This window comes from Salvelinus alpinus, chromosome 5, assembly GCF_045679555.1.
Source record: "Salvelinus alpinus chromosome 5, SLU_Salpinus.1, whole genome shotgun sequence".
Classification (NCBI taxonomy): Eukaryota; Metazoa; Chordata; class Actinopteri; order Salmoniformes; family Salmonidae; genus Salvelinus; species Salvelinus alpinus.
In genome coordinates this window covers 13,643,817-13,667,454 of record NC_092090.1, presented here as the reverse complement: position 1 = coordinate 13,667,454, position 23,638 = coordinate 13,643,817, and the positions used below count along the sequence as shown (strand labels likewise).

The following is a 23,638-nucleotide window of genomic DNA, read 5'->3' as shown; positions in this document are numbered from 1 at the left end:
TTTCCCATAGTTCTGCCAATGAGAATAATGTACCAGCTCTGGGTGTATGTTTAGATTATTATAATATTTAAAAATTAAGTCAGTTAAGAACAAATTCTTATTTACAATGAAGGCCAAACCCGAACGACGCTGGGCCAATTGTGTGCCGCCCACTCACAGCCGGTTGTGATACAGCCTGGAATCGAATCTGTAGTGACACCTCCTAGCACTGAGACCGCTGCGCCACCCAGAAGCCCTGTAGGGTACTAGGCTGTTTAGAATATTCATACAATCATAACATGAATTGGTTATTTCAGCCACTAACTAATAAATCAGCTCTTGCTCTTGTGTCTCATGTGTTGGTACACAGATGGTTGGCCAAGAGGTTTGAAGATCATGAATAGGTTTATTCATTAGTCTGAAGAGTATAACAAAAATATCAATCATTCTGTCCTGACAAATAGGATAGTAGGTCAATATCAAACTGAGATTAATTGTTTTATTGATATGGGTCAAGTATGTGATGCATAAGTGTAGCCTATTGGCACAACGCCTCTCCCCTATTTGACCTAGATAGTTTGTGTGTATGCATTGATATGTAGGCTACGTGTGCCTTTTTAAAAATGTATGTAGTTCTGTCCTTGAGCTGTTCTTGTCTAATGATGTTCTGTATTATGTCATTCTGTATTATGTTCCATGTTTTGTGTGGACCCCAGGAAGAGTAGCTGCTGCTTTTGCAACAGCTAATGGGGATCCTAATAAAATACCAAATTGGTATTTGGCATGTTAGGCAATACAATACATTTTGTTTGGGAAATGCATAGGCCTACTGGTAAAAGCTGTCATCACCTATCAAGTTGTACTCATAACACTGCTTGTGGGCTTCAGAGGGAAATTGACCATTTACAGTAATCGGTGTCGAGACTGTCATGTTTTTCGTTGTCCATTTTGACATGAAACACAATAATGCAATCATTAAGGCAACGGGGTGAGATTAAATATATGGATGTTTATTAAAAATAACATTTTGCATGAACACAATTTAGGCAATATTGTCGTTTTCAATCTATGAAGTTCACATTCATTCATCTGTTATCATAGGCATAATATTTACACTTCCCTCCCATTGCATGTCATTTGTGAATTTGTGACAAATGCCACACAATGAAGACTAGACGTGCAGCTGTGAAGGATGACATGGGATCATGGGTACGTTACTCTCCACTAGGCTACACTTATGATGGAATGATAAAGACAATATCTAGTCTGCCTCAGTTTCTCTATCGTTTAATGTCCGGGCCGTTTCTCTATCGTTTAATGATGACTGTCCGGTCGGTTTCTCTATCGTTTAATGATGACTGTCCGGGCAGTTTCTCTATCGTTTAATGATGACTGTCCGGGCGGTTTCTCTATCGTTTAATGATGACTGTCCGGGAATACAACAGCACATGGACAGGAGGAACCATAACAGGCAGAATTTCCTGATGCGCAATTTTGGTAGCCATTGGATACTGTATCATTGTGACCTTTTGTTTTAGTGCTTGCCTATGCCTATTTTGTGATTTTTTTCCCACCAACAGAACATACTGCATCCGCCTATTACAGTACACCCATGTCGTGTACTGTAATAGGGTACATTACGCAGTAGGGTACATTACGCAACAGGGATCGCGTGCGTAATGGCAACGGCAACCGAATTTTCCACTGCGTAAAGTGACTATCCGCGATATAACAAATCTTTCAGTTTCTTTCTAAACTCTTCTCTCATCAGGCAATAAATGACAGGGTTTAGACAGCTATTGGCGTGCGCAAGGCAGACTGTCACAGGGAATACGTAAGTGTGAACTATGTAGTAAGATTTATCCCAATGCACAGCATTCAATTTCACAAGGACGCCCCAGAATGTGATGGCGTGATTTGGCATCCAGCAAAGAAAGAAGGACAGGACCACGATGGTGACAGATTTGGTGACTTGTGATGTCCGTTTGGTGTTTGTTTTCATACTACGGTTGCGGATGAATCGCAAAAGCATGATGTAGCTGAATGAAACAATGGCCATGGGTAAAACAAATGCAAATATTATTTTCTGAAGGTGATAAACTGCTAACCAATATTGTCCATCAGGGAACTTAAGCAAACATAGTTTTTCCCCCGCTACATTTGTCACGGTTGAGAATATGGATGTTGGTGCAGTCGCAACTGTTGCGGATACCCAAAGAACCACGCAAATCCATTTGGCAGAGCAGGACTTTTGCCTAGTTCGGTCCTTTAGAGAGGAGGCGACGGACCAGTATCGGGTGACGCTCATTGCAGTCAGAAAGAACACGCTCGCGTACATGTTCATAACGGTGACGGAGCTGATGATTTTGCACATGGCGTCTCCAAACGGCCAGCTGAAGTCAAGTGCGGTGTCCACTGCCCAGAACGGCAGAGTCAATACAAACTGGAAGTCCGTCACTGCCAAGTTAAGTACAAAGAAGTTGATTCTGGATTTTTTCCGCTCTTGTTTCACTCTGATAAAGAAGAGCACCAGTAAGTTTCCCACCAAGCCCACAGCGCACACCACCGAGTAAACGACGCAGATGAAGACCCTCAAAATCGGAGTCCCGTCCGCTGTCACGTCGATGTCCTCTAGGCTACTGAACCGGTCCAGATCCGTCAAGGACCAATTCAGGCCTGCATTGCTGTTGTTTCCTTCAGTCATTGTTTCTGTTATTAAATTCGAGTGATTAATGTAGGCTATCCAACTTCAAATCAGGTTTGGAGTCGCTCACTCTGCTTCCAATATATCCCCAGGTTAGTTTGAAATAAGAGCGCAACGATTGCTATGCGTCCTTCCCATCATCGCATAATCACACACATTGACAATGTAGATGTCTTGGTGGGGTAGACCAGAGCGTCTTGACAAGTGCAGTTCTTACAGGATTTATATTGTGACCGCTTCTAGATGCCCTGCCCTGAACGCACAAGGATTGGTGCCAATGTTTGATTGACATTAGGTTATAGCCTATACTCCCTATTTGCATCACTTTCTTGAGATTGACCAATAGGCTACGCTGGACGTAATGGGTTTTATAATGGAATAAAATGTGTTTTTCTGGGCAATAGTGATTTGTCTACCTGAAAAATACAGTACTGGTAGGCTTAAACCTAATAAATGCTATTGTATTGATTGTAAACATTATTTAGATCTTTCTTCGACCATCCCATCTAGAGATCAGTGGAGGCTGCTGAGGGGAGGACGGTTCATAATAATGGCTGGAAAGGAGCAAATGGAATGGGACCAAACCATGTGTGTGGTGTATTTCCATTGCACTTATCCCGCTCCAGCTATTACCACGAGCCTGTCCTCCCCAATGAAGATGTCACCAACCTCCTGTGGTAGAGATTGAGTAAAGATAATACACAGATAAAGGCTTCACCAAAATAGACATTGGGTAGAAATGTTATGACCAACAGAACCACACAGGCGTACCAGCGCACGCACAAACCGCGCTTTAACGCATAGTCTGAGTGGTATTTGGTATTTTGGGGTGTTTTATTAGGATCCCCATTAGCTGTTGCAAAAGCAGCAGCTACTCTTCCTGGGGTCCACACAAAACATGAAACATAATACAGAATGACATAATACAGAACATCATTAGACAAGAACAGCTCAAGGACAGAACTATATAGATTTTTAAAAATGCACACGTAGTCTACATATCAGTAAATACACACAAACTATGTCAAGTAGGAGAGAGGCGTTGTGCCGCGAGGTGTTGCTTTATCTGTTTTTTTAAAACCAGGTTGGCCGTTTATTTGAGCAATATGAGATGGAAGGAAGTTCCATGCAATATAATACTGTACGGTTTCTTGAATTGGTTCTGGATTGCAGACACATTAGGGTGTTAAGACGTTAACTTATCCTACTGGATATTCTATAAGCATTGGCAATTCATTGAGGACTTTATCCCCACACATGTGAAGTGTGTGTGTAAATAATTAGCATTTCATTGAAATTCCAAATGCTACATAATGGAATCCTTTAATCTTCATCTCCCTCTCTGGAGCCGGCCAGCCATCTCCCCACGGTAACCCAGACATGGCCGACCCACAGGAATGTACCAAGGCCGTGAGCTCAGGTGAGACATTTCTAATTTTTATCTTAAAAATCAGATCTTCAACAAAAAAATAATAAGAATATAATTTGTTTTATGAAAGAAAAGTTTAGGTAACCTCCATCTCATTGGAGCTGTTCAATAGTCAAGATCATAGATGTTGACGGCACCATCTCCAAAGCCTCCATTCAACCCTAGGTACACGTGGGTGATGTTTCAACCCAAAGTAGCAAGGCCATGGTACATGTGGGTGATGTTATCTACCATCCTGCAGCACTCTGCCCTCTATACCAGTGATGGCCTCAGCATTGCATCTGTAGCCAAGCAGAGGAAGAAGGGAAGCAGCTGCTTCTAATCACTCTGGAGAGCAGTCCTTCCTCTTCACTCCAACCCAATCTACCCCCCCACAACACAATTCCCTTCCCTCACACCAATCCCTTTCCCTCACACCAATCCCTTTCTCACACCAATCCCTTTATCACACTCCAATCCCCTTCCCCAATCCCCATAATTGAATCTTCAGAAAACATTTTGTCAATGCATTTGAATGCATTCGGTTTTCGATTGGAACCACAATACATCTCAAATTAGGGGAATTTTCATCGTCACTTTAAAGATAAATCCATTGATTTATCATCAGAGATTATAGAACTCACCACAAATGCAAGTATTTACTAGTTCAACTACTCGTCAATCAATAACTGAGTAACTTTAATTAAATTGTGAGGCAATTGAGCCAGAGAAGCAAGCAGGAGGGCAACGATGACCTTCAGAAACTTTTAACAATGCCAAAAGTTTGCCAATCCAGTTCCAGTATCTCCATATTTTGAGGACAAGCCTTCCCACACATGGCTCCTCCTAGATGGAGATGGAGTAGTATGCATAGTTATGAGGTTTCCCTGCATGCTGCTATAAGCTGTTGGATTCCATAACAAATATAATCCTTTTAAATCTGTTCACTAATATGTGGTGAAGTATTTCCATCTCATTATGTAACTTCTAGAATGGTGAGATTGTCATTGCATCCCACTCCTTTGAGGCGTTGCTACACTAGTGACTAGTTGTACCCCAAGAGTGTTGGGTACTGTTGGAGCTAGGAACAAAAGCATTTCTCTACACCTGCAATAACATCTGCTAAATATGTGTGTGTGACCAATACAATTTGATTTAGACTCTGCCTTGTCTAAGGCAGACTGCAAAATGAGTGTCTACTGCCACCCAGTGTATGGTTGTGGTAATAACACACATTATTGTATATTCATGTATTTTGTAAGCCACTTAATGGCAGTGGAAATGAAACATGTTACCATTCCACATGAGTATTTAATACTGTATGTATATGTTCCTGACAAAGAGGTTAAAAACACCACAGATCAGATTAGATTTTGACAAGATAATATATGGTACACATAAAATCGTGACTAGAGACAAGGAACAAAATACGGATGATCCCATACCTTCAATCTATTTGTTTGTGAACTAAAATGAAGATAAAACCCATAGATAACAAAATGCTTTTTATTACATCTAAACTCCTATACATTAGACAGACAACATTCAATAAGTAAACCATTTCTTCCAACGCAAGTAATAAATATTCTGTTTTCACCTAGTACTTTCTACAAACTGACATCGGTCTACTGTACAACGTTTAATCTTCCTTGAAAAGCCGTTTAATTCTCTGTTTGGAAATATGAAAGCAGAATCTGGGGGTTAAGGCAGTGAGTGCAGCTGTCAACTTATCCCCTCTTGAAATTCATTTAGTAAATTGGACCCTTTTTAGGTTAAAGTCCACTTTATTGTACAGCTTTTTCTATCTAAAAATATATAAATTAATTTCATCTCATGTTTTTGGATGACGCAAAAACACAAACTAACACTGGAGGAACTGACACTGTTGAAACACATGGGATTGGGGGGGGTGGTGATACAGACATCATAATATTACCAATGGGGGGAGAGTGGGAGAGGACTTTACAATAAGGCCATTCCATGCCCATGTTAGGCTGCACACGTAGCATTTTAAATGGGAACACATTCTATGATGTCTGCTCTCACTTTGTCTTAAAAACCGACAAAAAAGAGATCACAGAGATCTAGAGCAATGACATCAATAACAGATCTGAAACCAAAACAAATCAATCATCCAAATAAATAAAGACATTTGTGATTGGGTCAACTCCTAACCTCTGACCCCAAATCTTAGTCTCACTTTGTTGGTCTACCCTAAACCAGGGTACCCTAAACCAGCGCTTCCCAAACTCTGTCCTCACACACACACACACGCACGCACACACACACACATCCATGAAAATCAAACAGGTGTAAAAATAGATCTGATTTATATATATATATATATATAGATTACAAAATAAATAAAATACTGCACAACATTGTTTATACAGAGAGGACATTTTTAAAACACGTCTGATGCTATCAAAGAGCCAATCAGTTAAGAGTAGGAGAGAGGGGGGGTGGTGACAAGACAGGAAGGTCTCCATATCGACTGGCTGCAAAGTTGACCTGTTATTTGCTCTGGTTCAGGATACTAGATGGAGAGTGATTGGGGAAGCTGTCGCAAGCGATTATCTATCTCAAGAGGGGAAAGCTAATTAGGCTTGAAGTGAAGAGCTGTGGAAGAGAAGAGGACTGAAGCACAAACACCTTGAGATAATGACACTGCAGAAAAGCCTGACTGGCTACAAAAACACTCCGCAGAATGGTGGAATGGGCTACGGACAGACAGAAAAGGTTGACAGACAAGGTAATGTCAATGACTTCAACATAGTCTCTCCCTCCCTCCCTCCCTCCCTCTCCGGGAACAAAGAAAAAAAAGCATCTGTTTTTGACTGTAGGTGACTGTGATGAGTGTGACTGTAGGTGACTGTGATGAGTGTGACTGTAGGTGACTGTGATGAGTGTGACTGTAGGTGACTGTGATGAGTGTGACTGTAGGCGACTGTGATGATTGTGACTGTAGGCGACTGTGATGATTGTGACTGTAGGTGACTGTGATGAGTGTGACTGTAGGCGACTGTGATGAGTGTGACTGTAGGTGACAGTGATGAGTGTGACTGTAGGTGACTGTGATGAGTGTGACTGTAGGTGACTGTGATGAGTGTGACTGTAGGTGACTGTGATGAGTGTGACTGTAGGTGACTGTGATGATTGTGACTGTAGGTGACTGATGACTGTGACTATCACTAAAGCAGGGATTTTGGAAAGTTTTAAAATTCAGTACATTAGCCTGAACAAACCCTGTATTTTATTTTCATATTGTCTATGTTGGCAGAAAACTGATTCAGCAGGAAAAAGTGACAAACATTGCTGTCATTGTTTCGATCCTGACACATTCTTTAATGTCTTATGAAAGAGCTTGCATGGCAGTTGTTGAGTTCCAATGACTAGAGTCTCCTGTATATTTAAGCAGCAGTGACTGTCTAGTCTGAGCCTAGTCCTATACCTTTATATCCTGACTGGAAATTCACTCATTCTATTATAGTTACATGTTCACTGTGTAAATTCCTCTGTCTGTATTCTGTCTCTATATTGTCTGTCACTCGAAGCACCATTTCACCAGGTCACATTCTGACTGAGTCAATGTACTTGGTCAAAGTTGAGTTGGATGGAAACTGCCTCTCATATTAGCAATACCCCCATAGCATTTATAACACAGTAGATATGTCTGTCTCCGCCTCTACGGGGTACTCCCCTCCGCCTCTAACGGGGTCCTCCCCTCCGTCTCTAACGGGGTCCTCCCCTCCGTCTCTAACGGGGTCCTCCCCTCCGTCTCTACGGGTACTCCTCTCTGCTATGAGTTCAGCTGCAGTGTTTCACAAACAACCAGGTGAAAACGGAGAGGAAGAGCGTGTGATAGGTGGAGGATAGTTGACTGAAAGCAATGTAGTGCCCAGATACACATGCTCTCTGTGTGGGTTGAGTTCATTTTTGGTCTTGTGCAAAAGGTGACACAAGTGGTTGAATAAGTAAAAACAACAGAATATAACGAGGTTTCAAATAAAAGCATAAAATTACTGTAGAGTATTTCTCAAGTTAAATAGGCATTCTGTGTCTACCATAGTTTAAATAACCATAAAATTGTGAACACATTTTCTGCTAAAATGTTGTCAAATTGAAGTATTGTGCATAATGACTGCACAGATGGTCTATTGAAGGGGGGGAGAAATGAAAGGCCCAATGCAGCCATTTATATATCGATATCAAATCATTTCTGGGTAACATGAAGTACCTTACTGTAATAGATGTCCATAAAAATGGGCAAAAATTGCTTTTTAGGGGGGGGAAAACGCTCTGGTCCGAGAATGGTCCGAGACTGGTCTGAGTGGGAAGGGGGGGAAACTGAAAAATAGCTGTTATTGGCAGAGAGGTTTGGAAGTCTCTTTGCTATTGGTCTAGCAACCAATTTACCACATGGTGATGTCACCAGGTAAAGCCGAAATTCCCGCTCATGCAAACCTGCTGATTAGAAGGCCCTGTGTAGATTATTTTCAACCAGCAACTATCAGGAAATAAAACTGATGTATGTTTTTTTCACACTTTTACCATGTTAGTTTCATCAGTTGTTGTGCACTATGGTAAAAACACCAGAAAACAGAATTCTGACTGCACTGGCCCTTTACAGAGACGAAAAGCAGAAAAGTCTAATATTACCCACCTAGCTTTGCACTTCCCACAGCATCAACCTGAACTCCTTAGGGAATGCATGTTTACGTCATTTAGCAGATCCACTTATCCAGAGAGACTTATTCATATATCTTACATATAACTTAGAACGCATAATACCAAAACAAATTATACAGTAACAAACAAGTCAACCAGGGAAAATATATTTTCTTGGAGAAGAAATTCTGTGATTTCAAAATGAAGAGTAGAGGGAGATTGATAAGTTGAAAATGTCAAGAGGTAATGCCATGGATGTGTGAGGAGAATCCCCATCAGATCTAACAGGATAAAAACCAAAGAAAAGTAATGAGATATTAAAGTTAAGATTATAGAGGGGCAACGTATGTATAGCTGTGTGGATACATCTTCAGTCTCCACTTCAAAATAGCAACTGAAGTTACTTACGGGACAGAAAAAGTCTTTAATTAATTAATATACAAAAGTAAAAAGAGAAAATATACTTTTTGTTCTCTGTACACAGCGTTGCTCTTTTCGTAAAAAAAAAAAGAAGCCTTCCTCCGTTTTTGCACGGCTAGCGTTTCTGGTAGGTACCGGCAGGGAGCTGATCTAGGTCCAGTCTAGTCCGTCGACTTCAGAGATGAAACCCATAGACCTCTCTGATATCTCACTGTTCTGGAATCAGTCTAGTGGAATGTCGTCAGGGAGCCAGCTACCAACCGATAACTGTTCTGGAGTCAGTCTAGCAACACTAGGTGCCAATCCCATCCATCTGTGAGGTGTGACTTTATAACTGTTCCTGGGTCAGCCCAGTCAAACGACACCTCGGGACCGGCTCCGCCACAGACAGGTATTCCACTGTTCTGGAGTCAGCCTTAACGACACAACTCAAAACCAGAGCTGTAGACTGGGTGGGACCGTTAAACTGTTTCTGCGTCAGTTTAGTAGTCATGACTGCATCCTCCATTAAACAACCAACAAACCCTCTGTTTCGGAGTCAGTCGCTAGTCGCCGAAAACAAAATCGTCAGTCTAGTGAGATCACGTCAGGGATGGTATCGTAGAGGGCTGCGGCCGCCACCACATCAGCACTGGACCGACCTCCTACCCCGGGGTGCGTGTGTGAGTGCGTGGGGTGTGTGTGTGAGTGCGTGGGGTGTGTGTGTGAGTGCGTGGAGTGTGTGCTGTGAGTGTCTCTCAGATTGCTAGAGGATACTAGGCTACTGCTGCTGCCACCGCTGCTGTTTCCTCCACCATCAGCACCGTTGACGGGCGCCAGCGAGCCAGAGGAGGGCGCCCCAGATTGGTCCAGGAACAGCTGGGAGGAGGACGAGGAGGAGGTGGTGTAGGGACGGAAGTGGTTGAGAAGGAGCTCGTGGTCGTCTGAGGCCGAGGCAGCAGCAGCGGCGGCCATCACCATGTTGTAATGCTTCAGAGGAGGACAAACAGGTACATTCAGTTATATTCATCTGGCTACCAAACCCAAGTTCTGGGGACGTCTTTAGAGGCTATAGCGTTGACTTTAGGAGGCCTACAGGACGTCTTTAGAGGCTATAGTGTTGCCTTTAGGAGGCCTACAGGACGTCTTTAGAGGCTATAGCGTTGACTTTAGGAGGCCTACAGGACGTCTTTAGAGGCTATAGTGTTGACTTTAGGAGGCCTATAGGATGTCTTTAGAGGCTATAGCGTTGACTTTAGGAGGCCTACAGGACGTCTTTAGAGGCTATAGCGTTGACTTTAGGAGGCCTACAGGACGTCTTTAGAGGCTATAGTGTTGACTTTAGGAGGCCTACAGGACGTCTTTAGAGGCTATAGTGTAGCCTTTAGGAGGCCTACAGGACGTCTTTAGAGGCTATAGTGTTGACTTTAGGAGGCCTACAGGACGTCTTTAGAGGCTATAGCGTTGACTTTAGGAGGCCTACAGGACGTCTTTAGAGGCTATAGTGTTGCCTTTAGGAGGCCTACAGGACGTCTTTAGAGGCTATAGTGTTGACTTTAGGAGGCCTACAGGACGTCTTTAGAGGCTATAGTGTTGCCTTTAGGAGGCCTACAGGACGTCTTTAGAGGCTATAGTGTTGCCTTTAGGAGGCCTACAGGACGTCTTTAGAGGCTATAGTGTTGCCTTTAGGAGGCCTACATGACGTCTTTAGAGGCTATAGTGTTGGCTTTAGGAGGCCTACAGGACGTCTTTAGAGGCTATAGCGTTGCCTTTAGGAGGCCTACAGGACGTCTTTAGAGGCTATAGCGTTGCCTTTAGGAGGCCTACAGGACGTCTTTAGAGGCTATAGCGTTGCCTTTAGGAGGCCTACAGGACGTCTTTAGAGGCTATAGCGTTGCCTTTAGGAGGCCTACAGGACGTCTTTAGAGGCTATAGTGTTGCCTTTAGGAGGCCTACAGGACGTCTTTAGAGGCTATAGTGTTGACTTTAGGAGGCCTACAGGACGTCTTTAGAGGCTATAGCGTTGCCTTTAGGAGGCCTACAGGACGTCTTTAGAGGCTATAGTGTTGCCTTTAGGAGGCCTACAGGACGTCTTTAGAGGCTATAGCGTTGCCTTTAGGAGGCCTACAGGACGTCTTTAGAGGCTATAGCGTTGCCTTTAGGAGGCCTACAGGACGTCTTTAGAGGCTATAGCGTTGCCTTTAGGAGGCCTACAGGACGTCTTTAGAGGCTATAGCGTTGCCTTTAGGAGGCCTACAGGACGTCTTTAGAGGCTATAGCGTTGCCTTTAGGAGGCCTACAGGACGTCTTTAGAGGCTATAGTGTTGACTTTAGGAGGCCTACAGGGGTGTTCCACATAAAACATACCTGATGATTGTCCCCTTGTAGAAAGGAGAAGAAATTCAGATCTGTGAATAAAACACAACGTTCAGTCATTCATTTTATTCACCATGATCAGGACAGGTTCAACTGACTCAGTCAGACAAGTTAGTGTTTACTGTATACTGGGACATTCTGGTCTCCACAGACCCTGAAGACACTCCTGAAGAAATGTGTCGAGGCAGTGTGGAGTAGTAGGTTGGTGTGTGTGTGTGTGTGAGTGGTTGTGTATGCATGTGTATGTGGTTGTGTAAGTGTGTGTGTGTGTATGATTGTGTAAGTGTTTGAGCGGTTGTGCAAGTGTGTGTGTGTGTGTGGTTGTGTATGTGTATGTGTGTGTGTGTGTATGTGTGATTGTGTAAGTGTATGTGTGGTTGTGTGTGTGTGTGTCTGTGGTAATGTGTGTGTGTGGTTGTGTATTTGTGTGGTTGTGTGTGGTCGTGTATTTGTGTGGTTGTGGTTGTGTGTGTGTGTGTATGTGTGTGTGGTTGTGGTTGTGTAAGTATGTGTGTGGCTGTGTGTGTATGTGGTAATGTGTGTGTGTGAGTGTGTGTGTGTGTGTGTGTGTGGTTGTGTAAGTGTGTGTGTGGTTGTGTAAGTGTGGCTGTGTGTGTATGTGGTAATGTGTGTTTGTGTGTGTGTGTGTGTGTGTGTGGTCGTGTGGTTGTGGTTGTGTGTGTGGTAATGTGTGTGGTTGTGTATGTGTGTGGTTGTGGTTGTGTGTGGTCGTGTATTTGTGTGGTTGTGGTTGTGTGGTTGTGGTAATGTGTGTGTTACCTGTGAGCTGGTTTGGGGCGTGGTAGTATGGACGGTAATCCTGGATGAGGGGAGGTACAGGGGGGATGTAGCTGGTGTCCACAGACGGCATGCTGGGGGTCCGGCTCACTGGGGACATCTGGTGGTGCAGGTTCAACACTCTGCAACCAAACAGACACACAGAGAGCGAGAGAGAGAGAGAGAGAGAGAGAGAGAGAGAGAGAGAGAGAGAGAGAGAGAGAGAGAGAGAGAGAGAGAGAGAGAGAGAGAGAGAGAGAGAGAGAGAGAGAGAGAGAGAGAGAGAATATTAACACACAGAGGTGTGAGAGGTGCGAGAGAGGGGCCAGAGATGAGAGGGGTGAGAGAGGTGAGGGGTGAGAGGTGAGAGAGAGGGGTGAGAGGTGAGATATGTGAAAGGGGTATGAGGGGTGAGGGAGGGGCGAGAGGGAAGGGAGGGGCGAGAGGGAAGGGAGGGGAGGGAGGGGTGAGGGAGGCGAGATTGGTGCGAGGTGTATTGGTGGAGGTGGGCCTCACCCCTTGTTGACGATGGGAGGCGAGGTGGGGGACAGGGAGGGGCAGGGCCTCTTGAGGGGCGGTTGGTCATCATCGTCGTCCTCTGAGGAGCTGTCCAGGGTTAGGTCGATCACCTCCACCTTCATCCTACTGCTGCCACCGTTGTGGGACGACGAGCTCCTCTGCTCCCCTACCGCCGACCGATGCAAGCCTGGGGGGAGAGACACGGCAAACAATCACATCAATCAAATGTATTTATATAGCCTATTACACACCCCAGCCTAGAGCAAGTGGCAACACAGTGGAACAGTCATGAGACATATAGTGTAATGATAACAAGCCAGAATAATATCATCTAAACGAGAGACACGGGGTTTGCAGCCTGTTGTTCCAGCACTGCTCTAACACACATTCTTATACAAATCAAGGTCCAATGAACAGAGTAGTGGAATCAGGTATGCTACAAGCTGCAGGGCTGGACCAAAAGCCTGCCCTTACACACCGCCTCGCTCACCTTCCAGTCCGTTGCTGTAGGAGGCTGACGAGACCTCCTGTACTTCCTTCTTTGTCCTCATGGGGGCCCAGTAGCCATCCTCCTTAAACTGGATCTCATCACAGTCTACACAACTGTTCAGGATCTCCATGAACAACCTGGACAAGACAGAGACACAGAAACAACAGTATGAAGGTATACTGTACATGCAATGTATTCACGTTGTGTTACAGTCATTGTGTGTACAGTGTGATTCATGTTGTTTACTTGGTGTGTGTAAATACATCTATACACTACAGATTGAATAAATAGAGTGGACCTGTATACAGTATAACTGAATAGAGTGGACCTGTATACAGTATAACTGAATAGAGCGGACCTGTATACAGTATAACTGAATAGAGTGGACCTGTATACAGTATAACTGAATAGAGTGGACCTGTATACAGTATAACTGAATAGAGCGGACCTGTATACAGTATAACTGAATAGAGCGGACCTGTATACAGTATAACTGAATAGAGCGGACCTGTATACAGTATAACTGAATAGAGCGGACCTGTATACAGTATAACTGAATAGAGCGGACCTGTATACAGTATAACTGAATAGAGTGGACCTGTATACAGTATAACTGAATAGAGCGGACCTGTATACAGTATAACTGAATAGAGTGGACCTGTATACAGTATAACTGAATAGAGAGGACCTGTATACAGTATAACTGAATAGAGAGGACCTGTATACAGTATAACTGAATAGAGCGGACCTGTATACAGTATAACTGAATAGAGAGGACCTGTATACAGTATAACTGAATAGAGCGGACCTGTATACAGTATAACTGAATAGAGCGGACCTGTATACAGTATAACTGAATAGAGCGGACCTGTATACAGTATAACTGAATAGAGCGGACCTGTATACAGTATAACTGAATAGAGCGGACCTGTATACAGTATAACTGAATAGAGCGGACCTGTATACAGTATAACTGAATAGAGAGGACCTGTATACAGTATAACTGAATAGAGCGGACCTGTATACAGTATAACTGAATAGAGTGGACCTGTATACAGTATAACTGAATAGAGAGGACCTGTATACAGTATAACTGAATAGAGAGGACCTGTATACAGTATAACTGAATAGAGAGGACCTGTATACAGTATAACTGAATAGAGCGGACCTGTATACAGTATAACTGAATAGAGCGGACCTGTATACAGTATAACTGAATAGAGCGGACCTGTATACAGTATAACTGAATAGAGCGGACCTGTATACAGTATAACTGAATAGAGCGGACCTGTATACAGTATAACTGAATAGAGAGGACCTGTATACAGTATAACTGAATAGAGTGGACCTGTATACAGTATAACTGAATAGAGAGGACCTGTATACAGTATAACTGAATAGAGCGGACCTGTATACAGTATAACTGAATAGAGTGGACCTGTATACAGTATAACTGAATAGAGCGGACCTGTATACAGTATAACTGAATAGAGCGGACCTGTATACAGTATAACTGAATAGAGCGGACCTGTATACAGTATAACTGAATAGAGCGGACCTGTATACAGTATAACTGAATAGAGCGGACCTGTATACAGTATAACTGAATAGAGCGGACCTGTATACAGTATAACTGAATAGAGCGGACCTGTATACAGTATAACTGAATAGAGCGGACCTGTATACAGTATAACTGAATAGAGCGGACCTGTATACAGTATAACTGAATAGAGCGGACCTGTATACAGTATAACTGAATAGAGTGGACCTGTATACAGTATAACTGAATAGAGAGGACCTGTATACAGTATAACTGAATAGAGCGGACCTGTATACAGTATAACTGAATAGAGAGGACCTGTATACAGTATAACTGAATAGAGCGGACCTGTATACAGTATAACTGAATAGAGCGGACCTGTATACAGTATAACTGAATAGAGCGGACCTGTATACAGTATAACTGAATAGAGAGGACCTGTATACAGTATAACTGAATAGAGAGGACCTGTATACAGTATAACTGAATAGAGCGGACCTGTATACAGTATAACTGAATAGAGTGGACCTGTATACAGTATAACTGAATAGAGAGGACCTGTATACAGTATAACTGAATAGAGCGGACCTGTATACAGTATAACTGAATAGAGCGGACCTGTATACAGTATAACTGAATAGAGTGGACCTGTATACAGTATAACTGAATAGAGAGGACCTGTATACAGTATAACTGAATAGAGAGGACCTGTATACAGTATAACTGAATAGAGTGGACCTGTATACAGTATAACTGAATAGAGAGGACCTGTATACAGTATAACTGAATAGAGCGGACCTGTATACAGTATAACTGAATAGAGTGGACCTGTATACAGTATAACTGAATAGAGTGGACCTGTATACAGTATAACTGAATAGAGAGGACCTGTATACAGTATAACTGAATAGAGTGGACCTGTATACAGTATAACTGAATAGAGAGGACCTGTATACAGTATAACTGAATAGAGCGGACCTGTATACAGTATAACTGAATAGAGTGGACCTGTATACAGTATAACTGAATAGAGAGGACCTGTATACAGTATAACTGAATAGAGTGGACCTGTATACAGTATAACTGAATAGAGAGGACCTGTATACAGTATAACTGAATAGAGTGGACCTGTATACAGTATAACTGAATAGAGAGGACCTGTATACAGTATAACTGAATAGAGTGGACCTGTATACAGTATAACTGAATAGAGTGGACCTGTATACAGTATAACTGAATAGAGAGGACCTGTATACAGTATAACTGAATAGAGAGGACCTGTATACAGTATAACTGAATAGAGAGGACCTGTATACAGTATAACTGAATAGAGTGGACCTGTATACAGTATAACTGAATAGAGTGGACCTGTATACAGTATAACTGAATAGAGTGGACCTGTATACAGTATAACTGAATAGAGTGGACCTGTATACAGTATAACTGAATAGAGTGGACCTGTATACAGTATAACTGAATAGAGCGGACCTGTATACAGTATAACTGAATAGAGTGGACCTGTATACAGTATAACTGAATAGAGCGGACCTGTATACAGTATAACTGAATAGAGTGGACCTGTATACAGTATAACTGAATAGAGCGGACCTGTATACAGTATAACTGAATAGAGTGGACCTGTATACAGTATAACTGAATAGAGTGGACCTGTATACAGTATAACTGAATAGAGTGGACCTGTATACAGTATAACTGAATAGAGCGGACCTGTATACAGTATAACTGAATAGAGTGGACCTGTATACAGTATAACTGAATAGAGCGGACCTGTATACAGTATAACTGAATAGAGTGGACCTGTATACAGTATAACTGAATAGAGTGGACCTGTATACAGTATAACTGAATAGAGTGGACCTGTATACAGTATAACTGAATAGAGTGGACCTGTATACAGTATAACTGAATAGAGCGGACCTGTATACAGTATAACTGAATAGAGTGGACCTGTATACAGTATAACTGAATAGAGCGGACCTGTATACAGTATAACTGAATAGAGTGGACCTGTATACAGTATAACTGAATAGAGCGGACCTGTATACAGTATAACTGAATAGAGTGGACCTGTATACAGTATAACTGAATAGAGTGGACCTGTATACAGTATAACTGAATAGAGTGGACCTGTATACAGTATAACTGAATAGAGTGGACCTGTATACAGTATAACTGAATAGAGTGGACCTGTATACAGTATAACTGAATAGAGTGGACCTGTATACAGTATAACTGAATAGAGCGGACCTGTATACAGTATAACTGAATAGAGTGGACCTGTATACAGTATAACTGAATAGAGCGGACCTGTATACAGTATAACTGAATAGAGTGGACCTGTATACAGTATAACTGAATAGAGTGGACCTGTATACAGTATAACTGAATAGAGTGGACCTGTATACAGTATAACTGAATAGAGTGGACCTGTATACAGTATAACTGAATAGAGTGGACCTGTATACAGTATAACTGAATAGAGTGGACCTGTATACAGTATAACTGAATAGAGTGGACCTGTATACAGTATAACTGAATAGAGCGGACCTGTATACAGTATAACTGAATAGAGTGGACCTGTATACAGTATAACTGAATAGAGCGGACCTGTATACAGTATAACTGAATAGAGTGGACCTGTATACAGTATAACTGAATAGAGCGGACCTGTATACAGTATAACTGAATAGAGTGGACCTGTATACAGTATAACTGAATAGAGCGGACCTGTATACAGTATAACTGAATAGAGCGGACCTGTATACAGTATAACTGAATAGAGCGGACCTGTATACAGTATAACTGAATAGAGTGGACCTGTATACAGTATAACTGAATAGAGCGGACCTGTATACAGTATAACTGAATAGAGTGGACCTGTATACAGTATAACTGAATAGAGCGGACCTGTATACAGTATAACTGAATAGAGTGGACCTGTATACAGTATAACTGAATAGAGTGGACCTGTATACAGTATAACTGAATAGAGCGGACCTGTATACAGTATAACTGAATAGAGTGGACCTGTATACAGTATAACTGAATAGAGTGGACCTGTATACAGTATAACTGAATAGAGTGGACCTGTATACAGTATAACTGAATAGAGTGGACCTGTATACAGTATAACTGAATAGAGCGGACCTGTATACAGTATAACTGAATAGAGTGGACCTGTATACAGTATAACTGAATAGAGTGGACCTGTATACAGTATAACTGAATAGAGTGGACCTGTATACAGTATAACTGAATAGAGCGGACCTGTATACAGTATAACTGAATAGAGTGGACCTGTATACAGTATAACTGAATAGAGTGGACCTGTATACAGTATAACTGAATAGAGTGGACCTGTATACAGTATAACTGAATAGAGTGGACCTGTATACAGTATAACTGAATAGAGCGGACCTGTATACAGTATAACTGAATAGAGTGGACCTGTATACAGTATAACTGAATAGAGTGGACCTGTATACAGTATAACTGAATAGAGTGGACCTGTATACAGTATAACTGAATAGAGTGGACCTGTATACAGTATAACTGAATAGAGTGGACCTGTATACAGTATAACTGAATAGAGCGGACCTGTATACAGTATAACTGAATAGAGCGGACCTGTATACAGTATAACTGAATAGAGCGGACCTGTATACAGTATAACTGAATAGAGCGGACCTGTATACAGTATAACTGAATAGAGCGGACCTGTATACAGTATAACTGAATAGAGCGGACCTGTATACAGTATAACTGAATAGAGCGGACCTGTATACAGTATAACTGAATAGAGCGGACCTGTATACAGTATAACTGAATAGAGCGGACCTGTATACAGTATAACTGAATAGAGCGGACCTGTATACAGTATAACTGAATAGAGCGGACCTGTATACAGTATAACTGAATAGAGCGGACCTGTATACAGTATAACTGAATAGAGCGGACCTGTATACAGTATAACTGAATAGAGTGGACCTGTATACAGTATAACTGAATAGAGCGGACCTGTATACAGTATAACTGAATAGAGCGGACCTGTATACAGTATAACTGAATAGAGTGGACCTGTATACAGTATAACTGAATAGAGTGGACCTGTATACAGTATAACTGAAGAGAGGACCTGTATACAGTATAACTGAGAAGGTTGTTTATGTACATACTGTAGGTCAACTAGCGGAATCCCGCCCTATGGTTGGATGTGACTATTCAATACCATTTCATGTTTGACGAACACAACCACAGACCATTCAACTCAACAACCCCCCAGCTAAGCACAAATTCATGCTGCTAATCAACTATTCTCAACTTCCTGTATTTTGATCGCTGCTCACCCAAAATGTCACCCTATGGGTGAATATTGAATTTGTGCAGAAAAACAAGTTGGTTGCAACTGGAGCCATGTAAAGAATTGTTGGGCTACACATTTTAAACCCACAGGTCACCATCTGATGTGACTATTAAAGTCTGAAACTGGGCACAGAAAATAAACAAACTAAACACAGAGGAATATAAAGTGGCCAGTGGCACGTTCCCGGATGACGTGCTTCTTTCCAGCCTAAAATTAAGAAAATCTGCACAAAATTGTAGGGGGCAGACCCCGCCGCAAGTTCCTGTGATACGGTATAATAACATAGATGTATACAGTATACACAGTGCCTTCAGAAAGTATTCATACCCCTTGACTTATTCCACATTTTGTTGTGTTACAGCCTGAATTCAAAATGGATTAAATAGATCCCCCCCCCTCACCCACATACACTCACAATACCCCATAATGACATCACAATACCCCATAATGACATCACAATACCCCATAATGACATCACAATACCCCATAATGACATCACAATACCCCATAATGACATCACAATACCCCATAATGACATCACAATACCCCATAATGACAAAGTGAAAACATGTTCTTAGACATTTTTGCACATTTATTGAAAATGAAATACAGAAATATCTCACTTACATAAGTATTCACACCTCTGAGTCAATACTTTGCAGGAGCTCCTTTGACAGTGATTACAGTAGAGTCTTTCTGGGTATGTCTCTAAGAGATTTCCACACCTGGATTGTGCAACATTTTTCCATTATTATTTTCAAAATTCTTCTAGCTCTGTCAATTGGTTTTTGATCATTGCTAGACAACCATTTTCAGGTCTTGCCAAAGATTTTCAAGTAGATTTAAGTCAAAACTGTAACTAGGCCACTCAGGAACATTCACTGTCTTCTTGTTAAGCAACTCCAGTGTAGATTTGGCCTTGTTTTCGTCCTACTGAAATGTGAATTCATCTCTGGTGGAAAGCAGACAACCTGATTTTCCTCTAGGATTGTTCCTGTGTTTAGCTCCATTCGGTTTATTTTCTATCCTGAAATACTCCCCCAGCCCTTAATGACTGATTAAAATATGGAGAGTGGTAACTCAGTAATGTGTTGTATTGAATTTGCCCCAAACATAACACTTTGTATTCAGGACAAAAATATAATTGCTTTGCAACATTGTTTGTATTATTACTTTAGTGCCGTGTTGCAAACAGGATCCATGTTTTGGAATATTTTTACTCTGTACAGACTTCCTTCATTTCACACTGTTATTTAGGTTAGTATTGTGGAGTAACTACAATGTTGTTGATCCATCCTCAGTGTTCTCCTATCACAGCCATTCAACTCTGTAACTGTTTTAAAGTCACCATTGGCCTCATGGTGAAATCTCTGAGCGGTTTCCTTCCTCTCCGACAACTGAGTTAGAAAGGACACCTGTATCTCTGTAGTGACTGGGTGTATTGATACACCATCCAAAGTGTAATTACTAACTTTACCATGTTCAAAGGGATATTCAATGTCTGCTTTTTAAAAAAATTCTACCAATCTACCTATAGGTGTCCTTCTTGGTCAGGCATTGGAAAACTTCTCTAGTCTTTGTGGTTGAATCTGTGTTTGAAATTCACTGCTCGACTGAGGGACCTTACAGATGATTGATTGTGTGGTGTACAGAGATGAGGTAGACATTCATGTTAAACATTATTATTGTACACAGAGTGAGTCCATGCAACTTATTATGTGACTTGTTAAGCACATTTTTACTCCTGAACTTATTTAGGGTTGCCATGACAAAGCGGTTTGAATATTTACTGACTCAAGACATTTCAGCTTTTCACTTTATATTAATTACTACAAATGTCAAAAAACATACTTCCAATTAAACATTATGGGATATTGTGTGTTTAAAATCTAAATGTAATCCATTTTAAATTCAGGCTGTAACACAACAACATGTGGAATAAGTGAAGGGGCATGAATCCTTTCTGAAAGGCCTGTAGGACCACTATGTTCTGTATTAAAGAGAGACACTAAGAGCCGGTTCAGGGTTGTGAGTCTCACCCGTCAATGATGAGATGTTGGTAGGGGGCTTTCTGATCACAGACGGGACAAACCCAGGTGGGTTTCTTCTCATTCATCTGGATGTACAGCGTAGCGTCAAAACACTGCAGGTGGGAACACGTCAGCGCCCGGCACGGGATCATCAGACGCATCTTCCCCAGCTGCAAACAACACACACGCCACAGACATAGTAGTTAAGCGGTGATAGGGGTATTGAGACAAGTCGGGACACACACGCCACAGACATAGTAGTTAAGCGGTGATAGGGGTATTGAGACAAGTCGGGACACACACAGTAAAGCACAGTAATAGGGGTGTTAAGACAGTGTGTGTGTTTACCGGACAGAGCAGCGACACACGCAGGCTGGTGGTGGCGATTTCACTGTCTGGATCTGCCGTTAGCTTCTCTTTGACTGCAGGGGGACAGAGAACAGCATGAAGAAGAAGCAGGGATCATGACCACCTATACAAGACCTGCACAACCATCTACAGTAGATGAACCCTTCACATGGAACAGAGCTCCATGACAATACAGAACAAGACACGTGGTTTAAACAGGCCAGAACTAAATATGTAGCTAGATACATTTGTGTCATGGACCCGTTCAGCCAGCATGCTAACAGTGCTAAAAGTGCTAACAGTGCTAACAGTGTAAATAGTGTAAATAGTGTGTCGTCCTGGCAACCCTTACTGAGTGCTCTGGAATGGTCTGGGTTCCTGATGCCTTTGGACCGTAGTCTCTGCAACAGTACTGTGGATGACTGCTGCTTGACCAGGTACACCGCCATAGAGTAGCTCTGAAAACACAGAAGGTGCTGTAGGGTTGTTAAAATCACTCTCCTTTTCATCCAGATCGCTGCACTTTTCTACGGCACTTTTATTCATGTCTTTTTGCCCCATTGTTGTTAGGGAAATAAACCAAACATTATTTATACAGCACGTTTCTTACAGCAGTAAATTCTAAGTGCTTAAAACATGAAATAAATTGGCCTCCCGAGTGGCGCAGACATCTAAGGCATCTGTATCGCAGTGCTTGAGGCGCCACTACAGACCCGGGTTCGATCCCGGGCCGTCCGCGACCGGGAGACCCATGAGGCGGTTTACAATTGGCCCAGCGTCCTCCGGGTTAGGGGAGGGTTTGGCCGGCCCGGGATGTCCTTGTTCCATCGTACTCTAGCAACTGTGGGGGGCCGGGTGCAGTGCACGCTGACACGGTCGCCAGGTGCACGGTGTTTCCTCCGACACATTGGTGCGGCTGGCTTCCGGGTTAAGCGAGCAATGTGTCAAGAAGCAGTGCGGCTAGGCGGGGTCGTGTTTCGGAGGACGCATGGCTCTCGACCTTTCGCCTCTCCCGAGTCCGTACGGGAGTTGCAACGATGGGACAAGACTGTAACTACCAATTAGATACCAGGAATTTGGGTAGAAAAAGGGGCAATAATAATCAAAAATATATATTTATTTTAATAAAAAAATCTTTTTAAGAAAAAATATAAAAATATATATTTTTTTACAATTAAGATAGACAATAATCAAATTAAAATTAAGAGATTTTTAAATGTATCATCTCTTCAATCTTATATCTTACCCTTCCAACCTCTGAGGTCCAAGACACCACGATGGTGTTGGGGACTGTGGTGGATAATCTGACCACCGAGGTAATGTTGATGGGCCGGCTGGGGCGCTTCGGCTCCACACCGTTTTTCGTTGGAGGAAGATAACCCTGAGAGGGGAGAGAGAGAGAGAGGTAAGGAGGGGAGGGAGAGAGAGAGAGAGAGAGAGGTAAGGAGGGGAGAGAGAGAGAGAGAGAGGTAAGGAGGGGAGAGAGAGGTAAGGAGGGGAGAGAGAGAGAGAGAGGTAAGCAGGGAAGAGAGAGAGAGAGGTAAGGAGGGGAGGGAGAGAGAGAGAGAGAGAGGTAGGGAGGGGAGGGAGAGAGAGAGGTAAGGAGGGGAGAGAGAGAGAGGTAAGGAGGGGAGAGAGAGAGAGAGAGAGAGGTAAGGAGGGGAGGGAGAGAGAGAGAGAGGTAAGGAGGGGAGGGAGAGAGAGAGAGGTAAGGAGGGGAGAGAGAGAGAGAGAGGTAAGGAGGGGAGAGAGAGAGAGAAAGGTAAGGAGGGGAGAGAGAGAGAGGTAAGGAGGGGAGGGAGAGAGAGAGAGAGAGAGAGGTAAGGAGGGGAGGGAGAAAGAGAGAGGTAAGGAGGGGAGGGAGAGAGAGAGAGAGAGAGAGGTAAGGAGGGGAGAGAGAGAGGTAAGGAGGGGAGAGAGAGAGAGAGAGAAAGAGGTAAGGAGGGGAGGGAGAAAGAGAGAAAAAGAGAGAGAGATAGAGAGAGAGAGAGAGAGAGAGAGAGAGAGAGGTAAGGA

At 42.7% G+C, this 23,638-nt stretch overlaps 2 protein-coding genes across 5 annotated transcripts in view; both read right to left on the bottom strand.

The window, feature by feature from the left end:
- Positions 1–968: 968 nt before the first annotated feature.
- LOC139575582 (relaxin-3 receptor 1-like) lies at positions 969–3,251 on the bottom strand. The gene has a single exon (XM_071400681.1). The coding sequence runs from the start codon at positions 2,681–2,683 to the stop codon at positions 1,697–1,699; it is 987 nt and encodes a 328-aa protein (XP_071256782.1). The 5' UTR covers positions 2,684–3,251; the 3' UTR covers positions 969–1,696.
- A 2,332-nt stretch (positions 3,252–5,583) lies between these two features.
- Positions 5,584–23,638, bottom strand: part of LOC139575581 (E3 SUMO-protein ligase PIAS1-like) — an 87,213-nt gene continuing 69,158 nt past the window's right edge. For 3 of the 4 annotated variants that reach the window (XM_071400679.1, XM_071400677.1, XM_071400680.1), the window contains 9 exons: positions 22,869–23,003; positions 21,975–22,098; positions 21,623–21,696; positions 21,284–21,444; positions 13,321–13,457; positions 12,828–13,017; positions 12,315–12,454; positions 11,526–11,566; positions 5,584–10,148 (listed from right to left, as the gene is read on the bottom strand). In XM_071400679.1, the coding sequence (XP_071256780.1) occupies positions 9,747–10,148; positions 11,526–11,566; positions 12,315–12,454; positions 12,828–13,017; positions 13,321–13,457; positions 21,284–21,444; positions 21,623–21,696; positions 21,975–22,098; positions 22,869–23,003 (1,404 nt within the window). In that variant the 3' untranslated portion in view covers positions 5,584–9,746. The remainder of the gene's footprint in view (positions 10,149–11,525; positions 11,567–12,314; positions 12,455–12,827; positions 13,018–13,320; positions 13,458–21,283; positions 21,445–21,622; positions 21,697–21,974; positions 22,099–22,868; positions 23,004–23,638) is intronic. The other variant, XM_071400678.1, reaches the window with a different exon arrangement.

What these genes read in the sequence shown, in the direction of transcription:
- LOC139575582 (XM_071400681.1), bottom strand. Translation starts at nt 2,683, where the DNA reads ATGACTGAAGGAAACAACAGCAATGCAGGCCTGAATTGGTCCTTGACG.